The following is a 13,312-nucleotide window of genomic DNA, read 5'->3' as shown; positions in this document are numbered from 1 at the left end:
GATCTCTTTTGAATCTAAACCAATGGTCCTATAAGTCTCCACCCTGACGGGACACTATTCCAATCTACAGCGTGGTATCTCATTCACCCATCTGGTCAAGAATAGAAAAGATTAAGGTTGTAGAAGCAGGGGGAAGGAAAATTAAACAAGAAAGAAATCATTTTCACTCATTTCATTGGAAATATCCTCTATGTGAATGAGATATGGCAGAAGATGAAGAGGAAGAAGTGCTGGCATCAGCATCAGAGAGATTGGTTTTGAAGCCCCACCACTGATACACACAGGCTGCATGACCCTGGGCAAGTAAGTCAATCTCCTATTCCTCAATTTCCACATCTAAATGAGGGAGCTGTATTTGATGGCCTCCAAGACCCTTCAAGTTCCCAATCTATGATCCATATAAAAGAGTCCAAAACTGCAAGCTGCCCAATGTTTGGAGGCCATGAGTGCTGATCGACATTTTCCTGGAAAGTGACAGTCCTCAAAGGCCTACCTCAGTGCCTTTTTGCATAACTCTCAGAACACTGATTTTGAATTCAAATCTTGACTCTGTCACTTACTATTTGTGTGACCCTGGGCATGTTTAACTTCTCAATTTACCTTCTTGGGGCCTCCATTTCCATATCTGTAAAATAAAAGGAGTTGGACTTGTTGCTCTAAATCTATGATGATAGGATCTTATTAAAGGGAGATTTAGGTGGAAAGGGGGGATTTGGGTTTCTAAATTTAATGGAATATTACTGCATCATAAGGAACAACAACTATGAGGAATTAGGAGAAACATGGAAAGATTTGTGTGAACTGATGCAAAGCAAAAAAAAAGGCAGAAGCAGAACAACACATGCAATAACTACAATAACATAAAAATATTTAAAAGTATCTAAACTGAGAGTGATTTAAAAGACAAACCTTGTTTTCAGAGGAAATATCTGATGACATACTTATCCACACTTAACAAATAGATAGGGGACCATGGGTACCATGTTACATATTGTAATATGAGGTTACTATTTAGTTTTACCTGTTTTTCTCTATTGAGAGGGAAGGTATCTTGACAAGGAGCACATATTAGGAAGAGACTATAATGTGAAAAATAAGCACCATAAAAAAATGTTTAAAAGGAAAGGCAGAATTAGATGGATCCTTCTCAGTGGATAAGCATTAACTTTTTCAAATCACTGGACTCAACTCTGTGTTGTCTTGCTCTATTCTGGCCATTATTCATCAATGACACTTTCCTCTTGGCGGAAGTATCAATGTGCCTCCCTGAATTCCTCACTCAAACCCCAAATCTAATGTTAGGCACTAATATGTCTATTTTGATACAGTAAAATCACACAATATCGATGCTTTAAAAATCTTACCCCAATATCTCCCCAATACGTTTTGATCACAAATTCCGAAGTCCAACACTTTCCATTATGCTATTACATTCACCATTGCTTAGGACCATAGGATCATGGATTTAGAGCTAGGATGGATCCCTGGATTCTAAGGCACAATTAGACCTTTAGGATTCCCCAAAGGATGTACCAATACTTGTGCTTGTTGAGGAATCCCATGACTTAAAATTTCAGTGTCATCCTTGATTCCTCATTGTCAATCACCAGCATATCTAATCTGATGCTGAATCTTGTAATTTCTACTTTCACAATATCTCTTGTATATGTTCCCTTTTCCTCCAATCACATAACCATAACCCTAGTTCAGGCCCTTATCACCTTTTGTCTGGACTACTAAAATAGCCTTCTAAGTGGGATCCCAGCCTCAAATCTCTCCCCATTCCAATCCATCCTCCACTCAGTTGCCAAGGTGATTTTCCTAAAGCATAGAGGTGACCATGTCGAACCTTTATTTGATGAGCTCCAATGCCTCCCTACTATCTCCAGAAACAAAAATCCCTTCTTTGACATTTGAAGCTTTTTACAACTTGACTCCCTCTACAATCTAGCTACATTGGTCCTCTTCACTGAATCACTGCATTTCTCATCTCCATGCATTTGCACTAGCTGTCCCTCATGCCTGGAGTGCTCTTCCCCTTCACTTCTGCCTCTTAGTGTCCCTGACTTCCTTCAAGATTTGACCTAAATCCTAAATTCTTCAGAGGCCTTTGCTGGTCTCCCTCAAGCTGCTAGTACCTTTCCCTTTGAGACTACCTTCTATCTACTCTTTACATCTTGTATGCACCTAATAATTTACATGTGATTCCTACCAGTAGAATAAAATATCCTTTAGGGTAACCAGTGAGAGCACATTTTTGTCGCTGTTGTTATTCAGTCATTTCCAACTCTTTGTGACCCCATTTGGGGTTTGCTTGGCAAGGATATTGGAGTGGTTTGCCATTTCCTTCTGCAACTCATTTTATAGATGAGAAAACTAAGGCAAATCGGGGTAAGTGACTTGTCCACAGTCACACAGCTAATAAGTATCTGAGACCAGATTTGAACTCAGGAAGATGAGTCTTCCTGGTTTCAGGCACAGAATTCTGTCCACAATGCCACCTAGCTGCCCATGAGAGCACATGGTAAGTACTTAATAATGCTTGTTGATTAACGGTAGGTACTTAATTAATCTGTATGTTTAAATTAATTAAAGTGAATCAAAGAAAAATCCATGCATACTTTGTTCTGACTCTTAGATCTATGGATGCACAAATATAAGCCTCATGGATTTCACAATCCTAACACTACAGGTCTCTGCTATGGCTGAAACTGGGCTACTTATTGTGGCTTCTCTTCCCAAACCTTGAAAGGTGCTCTCAATCTGCTACTCCATCCTGTCTCTTTTGTTCTACCCTCTCCTTTTATGTCCAAGCCTCACCTTTTGCAGGCCAAAGCTAGACTACGTCTGGTCAACACCAATGATATTTCCCAGTCTGATAACATCCTATAATCAGTCAAACAAGGGCAAGGGTTTACAAGATCATTCATGTGTAAAGAGGGTACACTTAACATGCTAACTGTAAAACTTCACATAGATTTTATAATATGTTAGAATATGAAAAAATCAGGGAAATAGGAACTCAGAAGAGAAGACAGGGTAGGTGGAAGAGGTGTAACTAGATAGCAATTCACATCAATAAGATACACGGGAGGGAGGGAGGAGGTCATGAACTAAATGTTCAATATAGATCAAAAATGTAACATGACAAAAAATTTGGCAAAATATAGACAGTGAAGGATCTTTTTTCAATATGACAAAAAATATCCATCTAAGCCCAAAATCTAGCTTTACATGCAATGGAGAAACACAAGATGTTTTTCCAGTAACTGCAGGAGTAAATAAATATTCTCTCTTTCCCCTGCTGTTCTTTGACATAGTTATAAATACTCTACCAATTGCAAAAAAAGACAAGAAAACTTTTTAAAAAATTAAATATAGGCGGAGGGAAATCAAAATTATCTTTTTGATGATCACATGAAATTTTACTTAGAAAATCCTAGAGAGTCAGCAAGGTTATAATGAGACAATGAGTATCTTCAGCAAAGTATCAAGTTACAAAATAAGCCCACAAAAATCAATAGTATTTCTAAGTAGCAGCAATATAATTAAGAAAGAATAATAGAAGTGGAAGCCTTCCCATTCAAATTAACTACACAATGTATACGATAATCTGGGAGTCAGTTTACCAAAGGATATACAATACCTGTACAGATACAATCACAAAATATTCCTTATAAAGATAAAGAACAATTTAAAAAATTAAAGGGATATTCACTGCTCATACTGAAGCCATGCCATAAAATTAAAATTAAACCATACCTAAAATTAACTTACAGATTTAATGCTATATTAATCAAACTACCAAGGGAATAATTTGCAATAGTAGAAAAAAATAACATTAATTTGGAATAACAACCAATGTAGAATACCCAAGAAAATAAGGGGGAAATACAGAAGTGGAAAGGAAGTGCTACATCCAGACCTCAAAGCAGTAAACACCAAAACTATTTTGTACTCATTTTAAAAAATTATGTAAGAAAATCAATGGAACAGACCAGGCAAGAAAGAATAAAAAATAATTGAGCTCAATAAATCTCAAAACATAAATCACCTAGGTAGGAATCCCCCATTTGATGAGAATTGCTGGGAAAACTGGAAATCAATCTGGCGGAAAATGGATTTAGACCAACATTTTATACCATATTATGCAATAAACATAAAACGGACAGGTCATCTGAAAATTAATTATTACACTAAGGGGAAGAAAAAGAGACTCAAATCAGGAACTTTCACAGTTATGGCTAGGGAATGAATTCGTAACTATACAAGGGGTAGAACAAACAGATAATTTTAATAACATTAAATTGAAAACTTTTGCATAAACAAAAGTAATATAACTAGGATAAAGAGAGAAGTGATCATAGGTTGGGGGGAATCTTCATATGAAATATCTCTAATAAGGCTCATATCTAATAGGTGTCTTCATGGATAGTAAGCTGGGCTTGGAATCAAGAAGATGAGGACAAATCTAGCCTCAGATATTAGCTGTAATCCTAAGAAAGTCACTTAACCATTGTCTGCCTCAGTTTCATCAACAATGAAGTAGGGATAATAATATCATCTATCTTTCAGAATTGTGAGGATAAAATGGGATATTATTTGTGAAGGACTTAGTACAATGCCTGTCATAGAGTAGGCATTTAGTAAATACTTGTTTCCTTCCATCTTTCCAATATAGGCAACACTCAGATTCTCAAATGAACCTAAGATCTCATCAGTTTCAGATTTCTCTCAATGATACAGATCACAATCTACCCATGCCTGCCTATCCTGTGAGATTCTTGTCCATATTCTCCCAAAAGTCCACCTTAGGGAATCAACCCAATTTTTCAGAAACCTTTATCACTTTCTCCTGACATCAACAGGGAACCAGTGAAGTATTCTAGCTATCCCCTGGTGATCATCTGCTCTTCCCACATTACTAGTCCATTTTCTCTTCCTAATATACTAGTGTAACTCATGACTTGATGAGCACCAAACAATCAATCTCCATTGATGAGGATCATTCTATGCCAATGGACTTTAAGCTGCAGGTCGGACTAACAAAAATATATAATACTAAAAGTCACTTCCCCAAAGACAAATTGTTGAGGGATATAAACAAATAATTTTCAAAAAGAAGAATTGTAAATCAAAACAGCTCTGAGGTTTTATCTCACAACAAGAAAATTGGCAAAGATAACAAAAGATGGGAACAATCCAAGTTAAAGGAATTGATTAAAGACAAGAACAGTAATGCACTTTTGATGGAGCTGTGAATTGACCCAGTCATTCTAGAAGGCCATTTGGAATTGTGCAACCAAAAGAAATGTGACTAAAATGTCTATACCCTTTGACCCAGAGACTCAACTGCTAGCCATTTACTGTAAGAAAGTGAATGATGGGAAAGGGGGGGCCGTAGAAACCAAAACAATGCACTGTTTCTAGTGCAAAAATGGGAAACAACGACTAAGCAAGTTGTGGTACATTTGTGTAATGGAATGTCACTGAGCTTTAAAAACAATGATTATGACAAATACAGAAATTCATGGGAAAACTTGTATGAACTGATGTAAAGTAAAAAACAGGAAAACAAAATACACAATAATTATCACAACATAAATGAAAAGAACAAGACAAGGAAACCAATTGAAACTAAACTCTGTGAAAGTACGATAACCAAAATCAGTCCCAAAGAAGAGTTATAAGAAAGCACCTCATTCCCTCTTCTTTGAAGAAGTGAAAGACCAAGTGTATGGGCCAAACAGATGTATTGCCAGACTTTTTTCAATACGGTTTTGCCGTATTGAAATCTTTTTCATTCTTCATTATGAGGGGTGGCTCTCTGGGTGAGGGGAGAAGGAGAGATATAATGGGAAATAAAGGGAATGAAGAGACAAAAGGTGTCAATAAAATTTTATTTCAAGGAACACAATATGATGGTCAAAAAAAGCTAATATGATCTTACACTTCCATAAGAGAGATATAGTTTCTAAAACACAAGAAATGATATTCTTGTCATATTGTGCCCTGGTCAGACCATGTCTGGAGACCTAGCAAGGATCTCTGAGGCCATCTAACCCCCTAATTTAACAGTAGAGGAAATTGAGGAACATAGAGTCTATATCATTTGCCCAAGGTCATCTAGGGAGTAAGCTTCAGAGATGAGATTTGAACCTTAGTTATCTAACACTAAAGCCAATGCTAGTGTTCAATTCTGGGCAAACATTTTAGAAAACTAAGAAAACATCCAGAGTACAAAAATCAGGATAGTGAGGTTCTCTGAGTCTGAGCTATAAGATCAGTTGTTATAAGGGGTGGCTTTCTGGATGGGGGAAAAAGCCATGAGAAGACCATTTGAAGAAACAAGGGATGTTGACATCCTGGAACAGTGAAGATCTAGCGACAGCATGATAGCTGTCTTCAAGTATTTGCAAGGCTCTCATATGAAAGATGGATTCAACTTGATCTGCTTGGCAGAGTTTTGAGCAATTGGTGAAGACTTCAGAAAGGCAGTTTTATGTTCTATGTTAGATAATTTTTTTTAATTTCATGACAATTCCCACTACACAAAAGTGAAATGACCTTGAGAGGTACTGAGTTTTTCAACAAGAGAGTTCTCAAAGACTGATTGACCACCTGTGGATCTTTTATAAGGGAAGGATTCCTATACAGATATAAGTTGATGTAACTGACCTCTTGAACTGAAAGATGTCATAAATCCATGAGCAGTTTCAGTAAAGTGGTAGCCGTTAAAGCAAGATTACAAAGGTTTGAGTGGTTGTATGGATGGAAAGGAAGGGGAGACATCAAGTCCAGACAGACAACTATTTCTAGAAGTTTTACATTGAAAGAAGAGACAAAGACAGGATGGCCACTAAAGGAAATCACAGGGAATGATTGCTTGTTGATTTAGGTTAAAAGAGCCCTAATCACATTTGTAGACAAAGTGATAGGATGGAAGGAAGGGGGTGGGGGAGAAAGAGAGAGAGAGAGAGAGAGAGAGAGAGAGAGAGAGAGAGAGAGAGAGAGACAGAGACACACAGACAGACACACAGACACACAGAGACAGAGAGACAGAGACAGAGGGAGAGAGACAGAGACAGAGGGACAGAGAGAAACAGAGTCTCTCTCTTTAGTCTACAGAGGGGCAGTGAGAAAGGATAAAGGATAATATCTTCAGTCCTCCTTTTTTCTTCCATGTTTGTAACCCATAATAACTACCTACAGAACATCTCCAATTGTCCCTTAAGTACTCTTAAGTACCTCAAATTCAGTATGTCCAAAGCCAAAATTATTCTGTTTGCCCAAAAATATGCTTCTTATGACTTCACTCTTTCTGCCAATTGAACCACTATTAAGCTAGTCTATAGAGTTCAAACAATCGTCACTGTCTGCATTTCTTCCCTCTCCATCCTTTCCTATATCCAATCAAACCTTTGCTCTTTTTTTCACTGTCAATACCCTCATACAGACCCCCTCAATGCTATCCACCTACACTTCAGCAATACTCTTCCAATGGGGTTTCCTCTCTCTGATCTCTCAACCAATCAGTCAAGAAGCATTTATTAAGCACCTTCTATGTACCTGGCATTGTGCTAGGTATTGAGGATACAAAGACAAAACTGAAATAGTCCTTGATCTCACAGAATTTTTATGGGGGTGGGGAAGACAACAGGTAAAGTATACAAAAAAAAATACAAGGCAGTTTTGTTGGGGAGGCACTAGCAGCAAAGGAGATGGGGAAAGAACTCATTTTGAGGTGGCATTTAAGCTAAAGTTTGAAAGAAACTAGGGATTCTAAGAGGCAGAAGTGAGGAGGGAGGGCATTCCAAAAGTGGGGGACATTCTGTGCAAAGAAAAGTATGGAGGGAGATGGAGTGTTATGTGCTGAGGACAGTTTGGTTAGATCTCTTGCTACTTCAAAGTGTCAAACCAATGTCTGGTTGATCTTTCCCATACATAAACATGTTTATATTACTGCTCTACTCAAAACCCTCCAATGATTCCCTGTTACCAATTCCTCTTAAATTCCTTGTCCTGGCATTCCAATTCCTCTATAATCTAGTGCCATCCTACCTTCCCAGCCTTATCTTATGCCACTCCCCTCTATATACTCTTCGCTATTTCCAATATGGATTATTTTCTATTTTCTTTATAAATGCCACAATTTCTTGCTGCTATGCTTTGGTTCATATTGCTTCCTATCTCCTTTCCCCCTCAGAAATTCTTACTGTTCTCTAAAGCTCCTCTCAAATGCCAGTTTCTCCACAGAGCCTTCCCTGATACACCAGTCTATAATAATTTTTGCCCTCTCATATATGCCATATTTTTCTTTGAATTTCTCTTCTAATTCACATAACAGTCTTTGTCCTCTTATAATACATTCATCATATGTTATATTGTATCATAGGTATTTCTGAATATGGCACATCTCCCTATTAGGTTCTAAATTCTTTCAAAGAAGAGATTCAATCTTCCCTTCTCTTAACACACAATTATAATTTACCCTGCACTTAATAAACATATATATTGAATTTGGCAAAATGCCAAAAGAAGTGGGCATCAAGAACACAACACCTCTTTTCCTAAGGCAAGAGGGAAGGAACAGAAGTTTTGAAACAGAGAAAAGTTGAGGCAGTTCAAGCCTGTTGTTCTCAATCACCAGGAAAGGTGGTGTTGCATAATGGAGAATTCATTGTATTTGGTAATAGGAAGACTCGAGTTCAAACCCTGCTTTGGGCATTTACTAACCTGTGGCCCCCAAAGAGCAGCTAGGTGGCACCATAGCAGATAGAGAGTGGAGTCTGGAGTCAGGAAGACTCATCTTCCTAAGTTCAAATCTGTCCTCAACCTCTTAGTGGGAGTGTGACCTTGGGTAAGTCACTTAAAGCCATTTGCCTCAGTTTCCTCATCTGTAAAATGAGCTGGAAAAGGAAATGGCAAACAACTCCATTATCTTCACTAAGAAAATCCCAAATGAAGTCACAAAGAGTTGGACATGACTGAAACAATTTAACCACAAAAGACCCCCAAAAAGTATTTAATCTCTCACAATCTCTGTTTCCTCATCTGTAAGACTGGACCAAAAATGTTTGTATCTCAAATGTTGTGAGGATGAGGACCAAATGAGATACATGTGAAAAGTGCTTTGCAAATGTTTGCCATATAATTTTTAGGTGTTGTTTCAATGAAGTTGGAGGTGGGGTCATCTGCCAAGCAAGGTGGACAGGAGTGCGAGTGAGAACCTGAGAATACTGAGAAAGATTTACAACAGTCACTGCAATAACCACAACAGGGCAAACAGCCCATTCTAGTGGATAGAGCCAAAAATACCTGGGCCCTACTTCTAATATGTACTGCTTATATAACTATGGACAAGTATCTTAGCCTCACTGTCCCCAGGTAACTATTTAAGATTATAATTTTCTAATTCAGTGGAGAGAGTTTCCTATACCCATTAAGTTACAAGACCAAATCAAAACAAGTATTACTGTCAAGAAATATTTATAAAGTACCCACCAAATGCAAATACAAAGAGATATAAGTGTAGGCCCTGGTCACAAAGAGCTTGCAAAATAGTTTGGGAGATAAGACACCAATCTATGAAAAGCTAAATGATCACAGAAACTTTAAAAAGCAAATAGAAGGGTTCTCGTTAGCCAAATAGCTTGCCCCCAAAAGCAACTATCATACGAGGTGGGAAGACAAAAGGCATGCAGTGGAGGGAGTCCCTCTACCTGGTGATCTCTGGGGTCCCCACGAAAATATTCTATGAGTCTGAAACAGAAAACTCACTTGAGCCTATCTGTACCCATAGATTTTGGCTAATAATTCACCTGGATACATTTACAATCCAAAATTCACATGCTAGTTTTCAGAGGGCTGCTTGCATGTTTCAGAATGAAGAAAGCATGTTTTTGCATGTGAGCAAGCAGTCTCCTCAAAGGAGAATCCAGAAATTCTATCAATATCGATGCTCCAGGGTGAGCACTGAAAGAGAAAGAAGCCTGTTGATCTTACAACAGCGAGCGTTTATCTAGCACATTAAGCTTTGCAATGCACTTTCCACAGGTTATCTCTTTGGATCCTCATGATAGCACTGGGAAGTCGGTGGTATCATTTATCCCCTTTTGCAGAAGAGGAAATGGGCTGAAAACAGTTACGCAAAATTCTAAGTAAGAGTCACGGAGCTACTGAGTGTTGGAGTCAGGATGTGAACTCGGAGTCAAGATTCAACTTCCTGACTCTAAGTGTTCTATCCAGTACACCACTTATCACATTTTAATTCTAGGAGCTTTTCCCCTGAATTTAACAAAAGGAAAAAACTGAGGAGGAGGATAAAAGGAGGGAGAACTAAGATCGTTATGGATTCCTGGGACCACCAGGATTTCTCCCAAATTTACTCTAGGATAGTAGAAAGCAGAATCTGTAGAACATTCCTACTTAGACACATATTCAACCCCCTTATTTAGAAGATGAGGCAATTGAAACCCAGAGTAATCTGCTTATTCACAGAGTACTCATGCCTCCTCCAGATGGTTTACAGGCTGGTCCAAAATACACAGGTCATCTCTGCTGGGTATCTGAGCTTTTTAGCTCGTGGAGGGAAAAAAAAAAAAAAGAGGTGGAAGGGGTGAGTACAAGACCTTGCTACTGAAATATATATATATACATATACACACATACATATACACATAAACATATATGTATATACATACACATACATACATGCATATGTACATACATACATACATATGCACACACGCTGAGGCTGAAAAGCCTTGCACAGATTGGGCACAGTAAACCCATACCTCATGCTTCCTTCTCCCTATCCAGCCTGCTCAGACAACCCACGCACTCATTCCCTGACATTTCTCTCCCCACCTCACATCTCACTTCAGCATAAAATAGTAAAAGTCAGGATGCCCAGAGAGGTGTGATTCAAAGGGTACTGAGCCCTAGGGCAGCTAATTTTTGGTGGTAGCAAACAAGAGGGGATAGAGGTTGGCTCTTTCCCCTTCAAGTGATCCATGCACTACAAAGTTCCCAGATCCCTGTTCAAGGGTAGCTTTATAGGGAAAGACTTAGATCTGCATTCTCAAAGCCAACATGTTCTCAGTATTCTCTCCTTCACCTCCCTTACTAGACTCATCCAGACCATTTAGCCCCACCTGCTCCTCTCCTCAGCTAACCCCTCCGGAGAGAGGGACAGGGAACACTTCTGCCCCATGCTTACCTACTTCGAGGAGACGGTGGCCTCCAAGTTCAGCCCAAGTTCAGTGAGCTTTTCAGAGGAGGACACCCTATAAACCCCTAGCGTAGTCATTCGACTTCTGGTGCCTTCTGAAGGAATCGCGGGTGTCACTGAGATGGCACTGTTCATGTGCCAAGCCTGCAAGGACTGCCCTCTGATATGGAGCTGCACTGTCCTTCCAAACCCCCACCCCCCCAACCCCCTCAAGCCCTGGGAAACTGCTGGCACCAAGGCAGTGGCATTTAAACTCGCTGTCATAGATCCCACTCTGATCCCTCCGTGCTGGGCCAATTTAGCATTTGTCAGAGTGACCCGGCCTGAACTGCATTTAGAAACTTCAGGGATGATGCTGTCTCCTGGCTCCTCACAGAGTAAAGGGAGATTTCCTGAGCCCCTGGGGCTGATTCAAGCAGTCCTCTTCCCCAGGAATGAGGGCCAAACTGGCTTTTCTCTAATGGTCTGCTTCCTGCTCAGGTAGCATGTCCTGGGCTAGTGTCCTTCTGTTGGAGACCTCTCCCAAGGAGATCAGGGACACATCTCCATAAGGTTGATGCTATTTATGAAGTCAGAGTTAAAGGGCAGAGGAAAGGAGGAATAAAGAGGTAATCAGTGGGAAAATTAATCTCTGGAAGCCAACTACAGGCTTTGTTTATGACTGTCGGCTTTGTTACCAAGATAGAGTTTACTGGAAAACACTCAGGAAACACCTGCTGGAAGAACTCAGGCCCATTTGATCTTCCTGAGTGGCCAGGAAGAGCCCATCTTGGCCCCCCACTCTCAGGGTGACCATGGGCAGCTCACTGAAATGCCTGACATCATTATACATCTCAGAAAGCTCTCCACCAGCCTTGGAAATACCCGTGCACCTACTCATTCCATATATATTTATTCTGTTTGTAAATTTATTTGCATAAGTTGTCTCTCCCTTTATATAACTCTTTGAGGGCAGAGATGATTCCATCTTTCTCTTTGTATCCCCAGTGCCTAGAACAGGATAGGTGCTCAACAAATGCTTTTTGATTGATTGAAACATGATAAAACTATCCTGGTATCATAGAATTAGAACTGAAAGGATCCTTAGAGACCATCAAGTCCAACCCCGCCATCTTGGAAACTGAAGCATGAAGAGGGCATGACTTGCCAAGGTTCACCCAGCTGTTGTGTCTGAGGCAGCATTTGAACCCAGAACTTCCTGACTCCAAGTCCAATGCACTATCCACTATATTATCCCAAATTCAATCATCTCTTGGTGTCATCTTCATAGGGGCAAATTTTAAAAGTCATTGTATTTCAGAAGAAATATGATTTTATTGTTGTGGGTATTCCTTTCACCTCAACACAGAGCACCATTCTATTTATACCTTGGGATAGTCTTTGTGAGTTACTCTGGCCAAATTAAAAAAAATGCCCACCAATGGCTCAACATTCTGGTGATGAACTTCACACCCTTAGGTGGCTACTTGGATGCCATCCACATATGTAGTCCATTGCCAAGCCAAACTCAAAACAAACTTAACAGATTAGGAGAATGTGCCTGATTTTGTGATCCATTGTTATAATTATCAATAATCCACAGTATAATGAAGCATCATTACAAGATTTAAACTTAAAAAATTAAAATAACAAAATAATAGAGAAGAGAAAATGCTTACTAACAAGCAAGTTCTATATCAGTAAGTCTGTTTGGACATGGAAACTTTTAGCAGTCTGGTGAAGCTTATGGAGCCTTTCTCAGAATAAAGTTTTTTAAATAATTAAAAGAAATGCTAAGTTTTAGTTAGAGGTTATGAAAATAATGATAGGGATTTTCCCTTCCAAGTTCATGGACCTCCTGAAATCTATACATAGACCTCTTAGGGGGTCTGTGGACCCCAAATTAAGAACCATGTGGTCTATAAGCTCAGTTCCATTGCCCCACAGGTGAAAGGCAGCTCCCAAACATGACTTACCACCACCGCCATCTTCTTGTTCCACTGTCCCTGATCGGTCCAACAGACCTAGGACAGAACCCAGGCTGAGTCCTTGAGAGACACCCTGTCTTTTAAAAGGCATCATTGTTTAGCCTCTCCCCAT

At 39.3% G+C, this 13,312-nt stretch overlaps 1 protein-coding gene across 4 annotated transcripts in view; it reads right to left on the bottom strand.

Moving 5' to 3' along the window:
• Positions 1-13,312, bottom strand: part of TBX15 (T-box transcription factor 15) — a 145,544-nt gene that overhangs the window by 70,996 nt on the left and 61,236 nt on the right. Inside the window, exons 1-2 of one of the 4 annotated variants that reach the window (XM_036768096.1) lie at positions 11,222-11,370; positions 8,737-8,909 (exon numbers count right to left, since the gene is read on the bottom strand). The exons of 2 other annotated variants lie outside the window; for them this stretch is intronic. In XM_036768096.1, the coding sequence (XP_036623991.1) occupies positions 8,737-8,809 (73 nt within the window). In that variant the 5' untranslated portion in view covers positions 8,810-8,909; positions 11,222-11,370. Of the gene's footprint in view, positions 1-8,736; positions 8,910-11,221; positions 11,452-13,312 lie in introns of those variants that run through there. One more of the 4 variants, XM_036768097.1, reaches the window with a different exon arrangement.

Source organism: Trichosurus vulpecula, chromosome 7 (genome assembly GCF_011100635.1).
Source record: "Trichosurus vulpecula isolate mTriVul1 chromosome 7, mTriVul1.pri, whole genome shotgun sequence".
In the NCBI taxonomy this organism is placed as follows: Eukaryota; Metazoa; Chordata; class Mammalia; order Diprotodontia; family Phalangeridae; genus Trichosurus; species Trichosurus vulpecula.
This window is presented reverse-complemented; position numbering and strand designations above follow the sequence as displayed.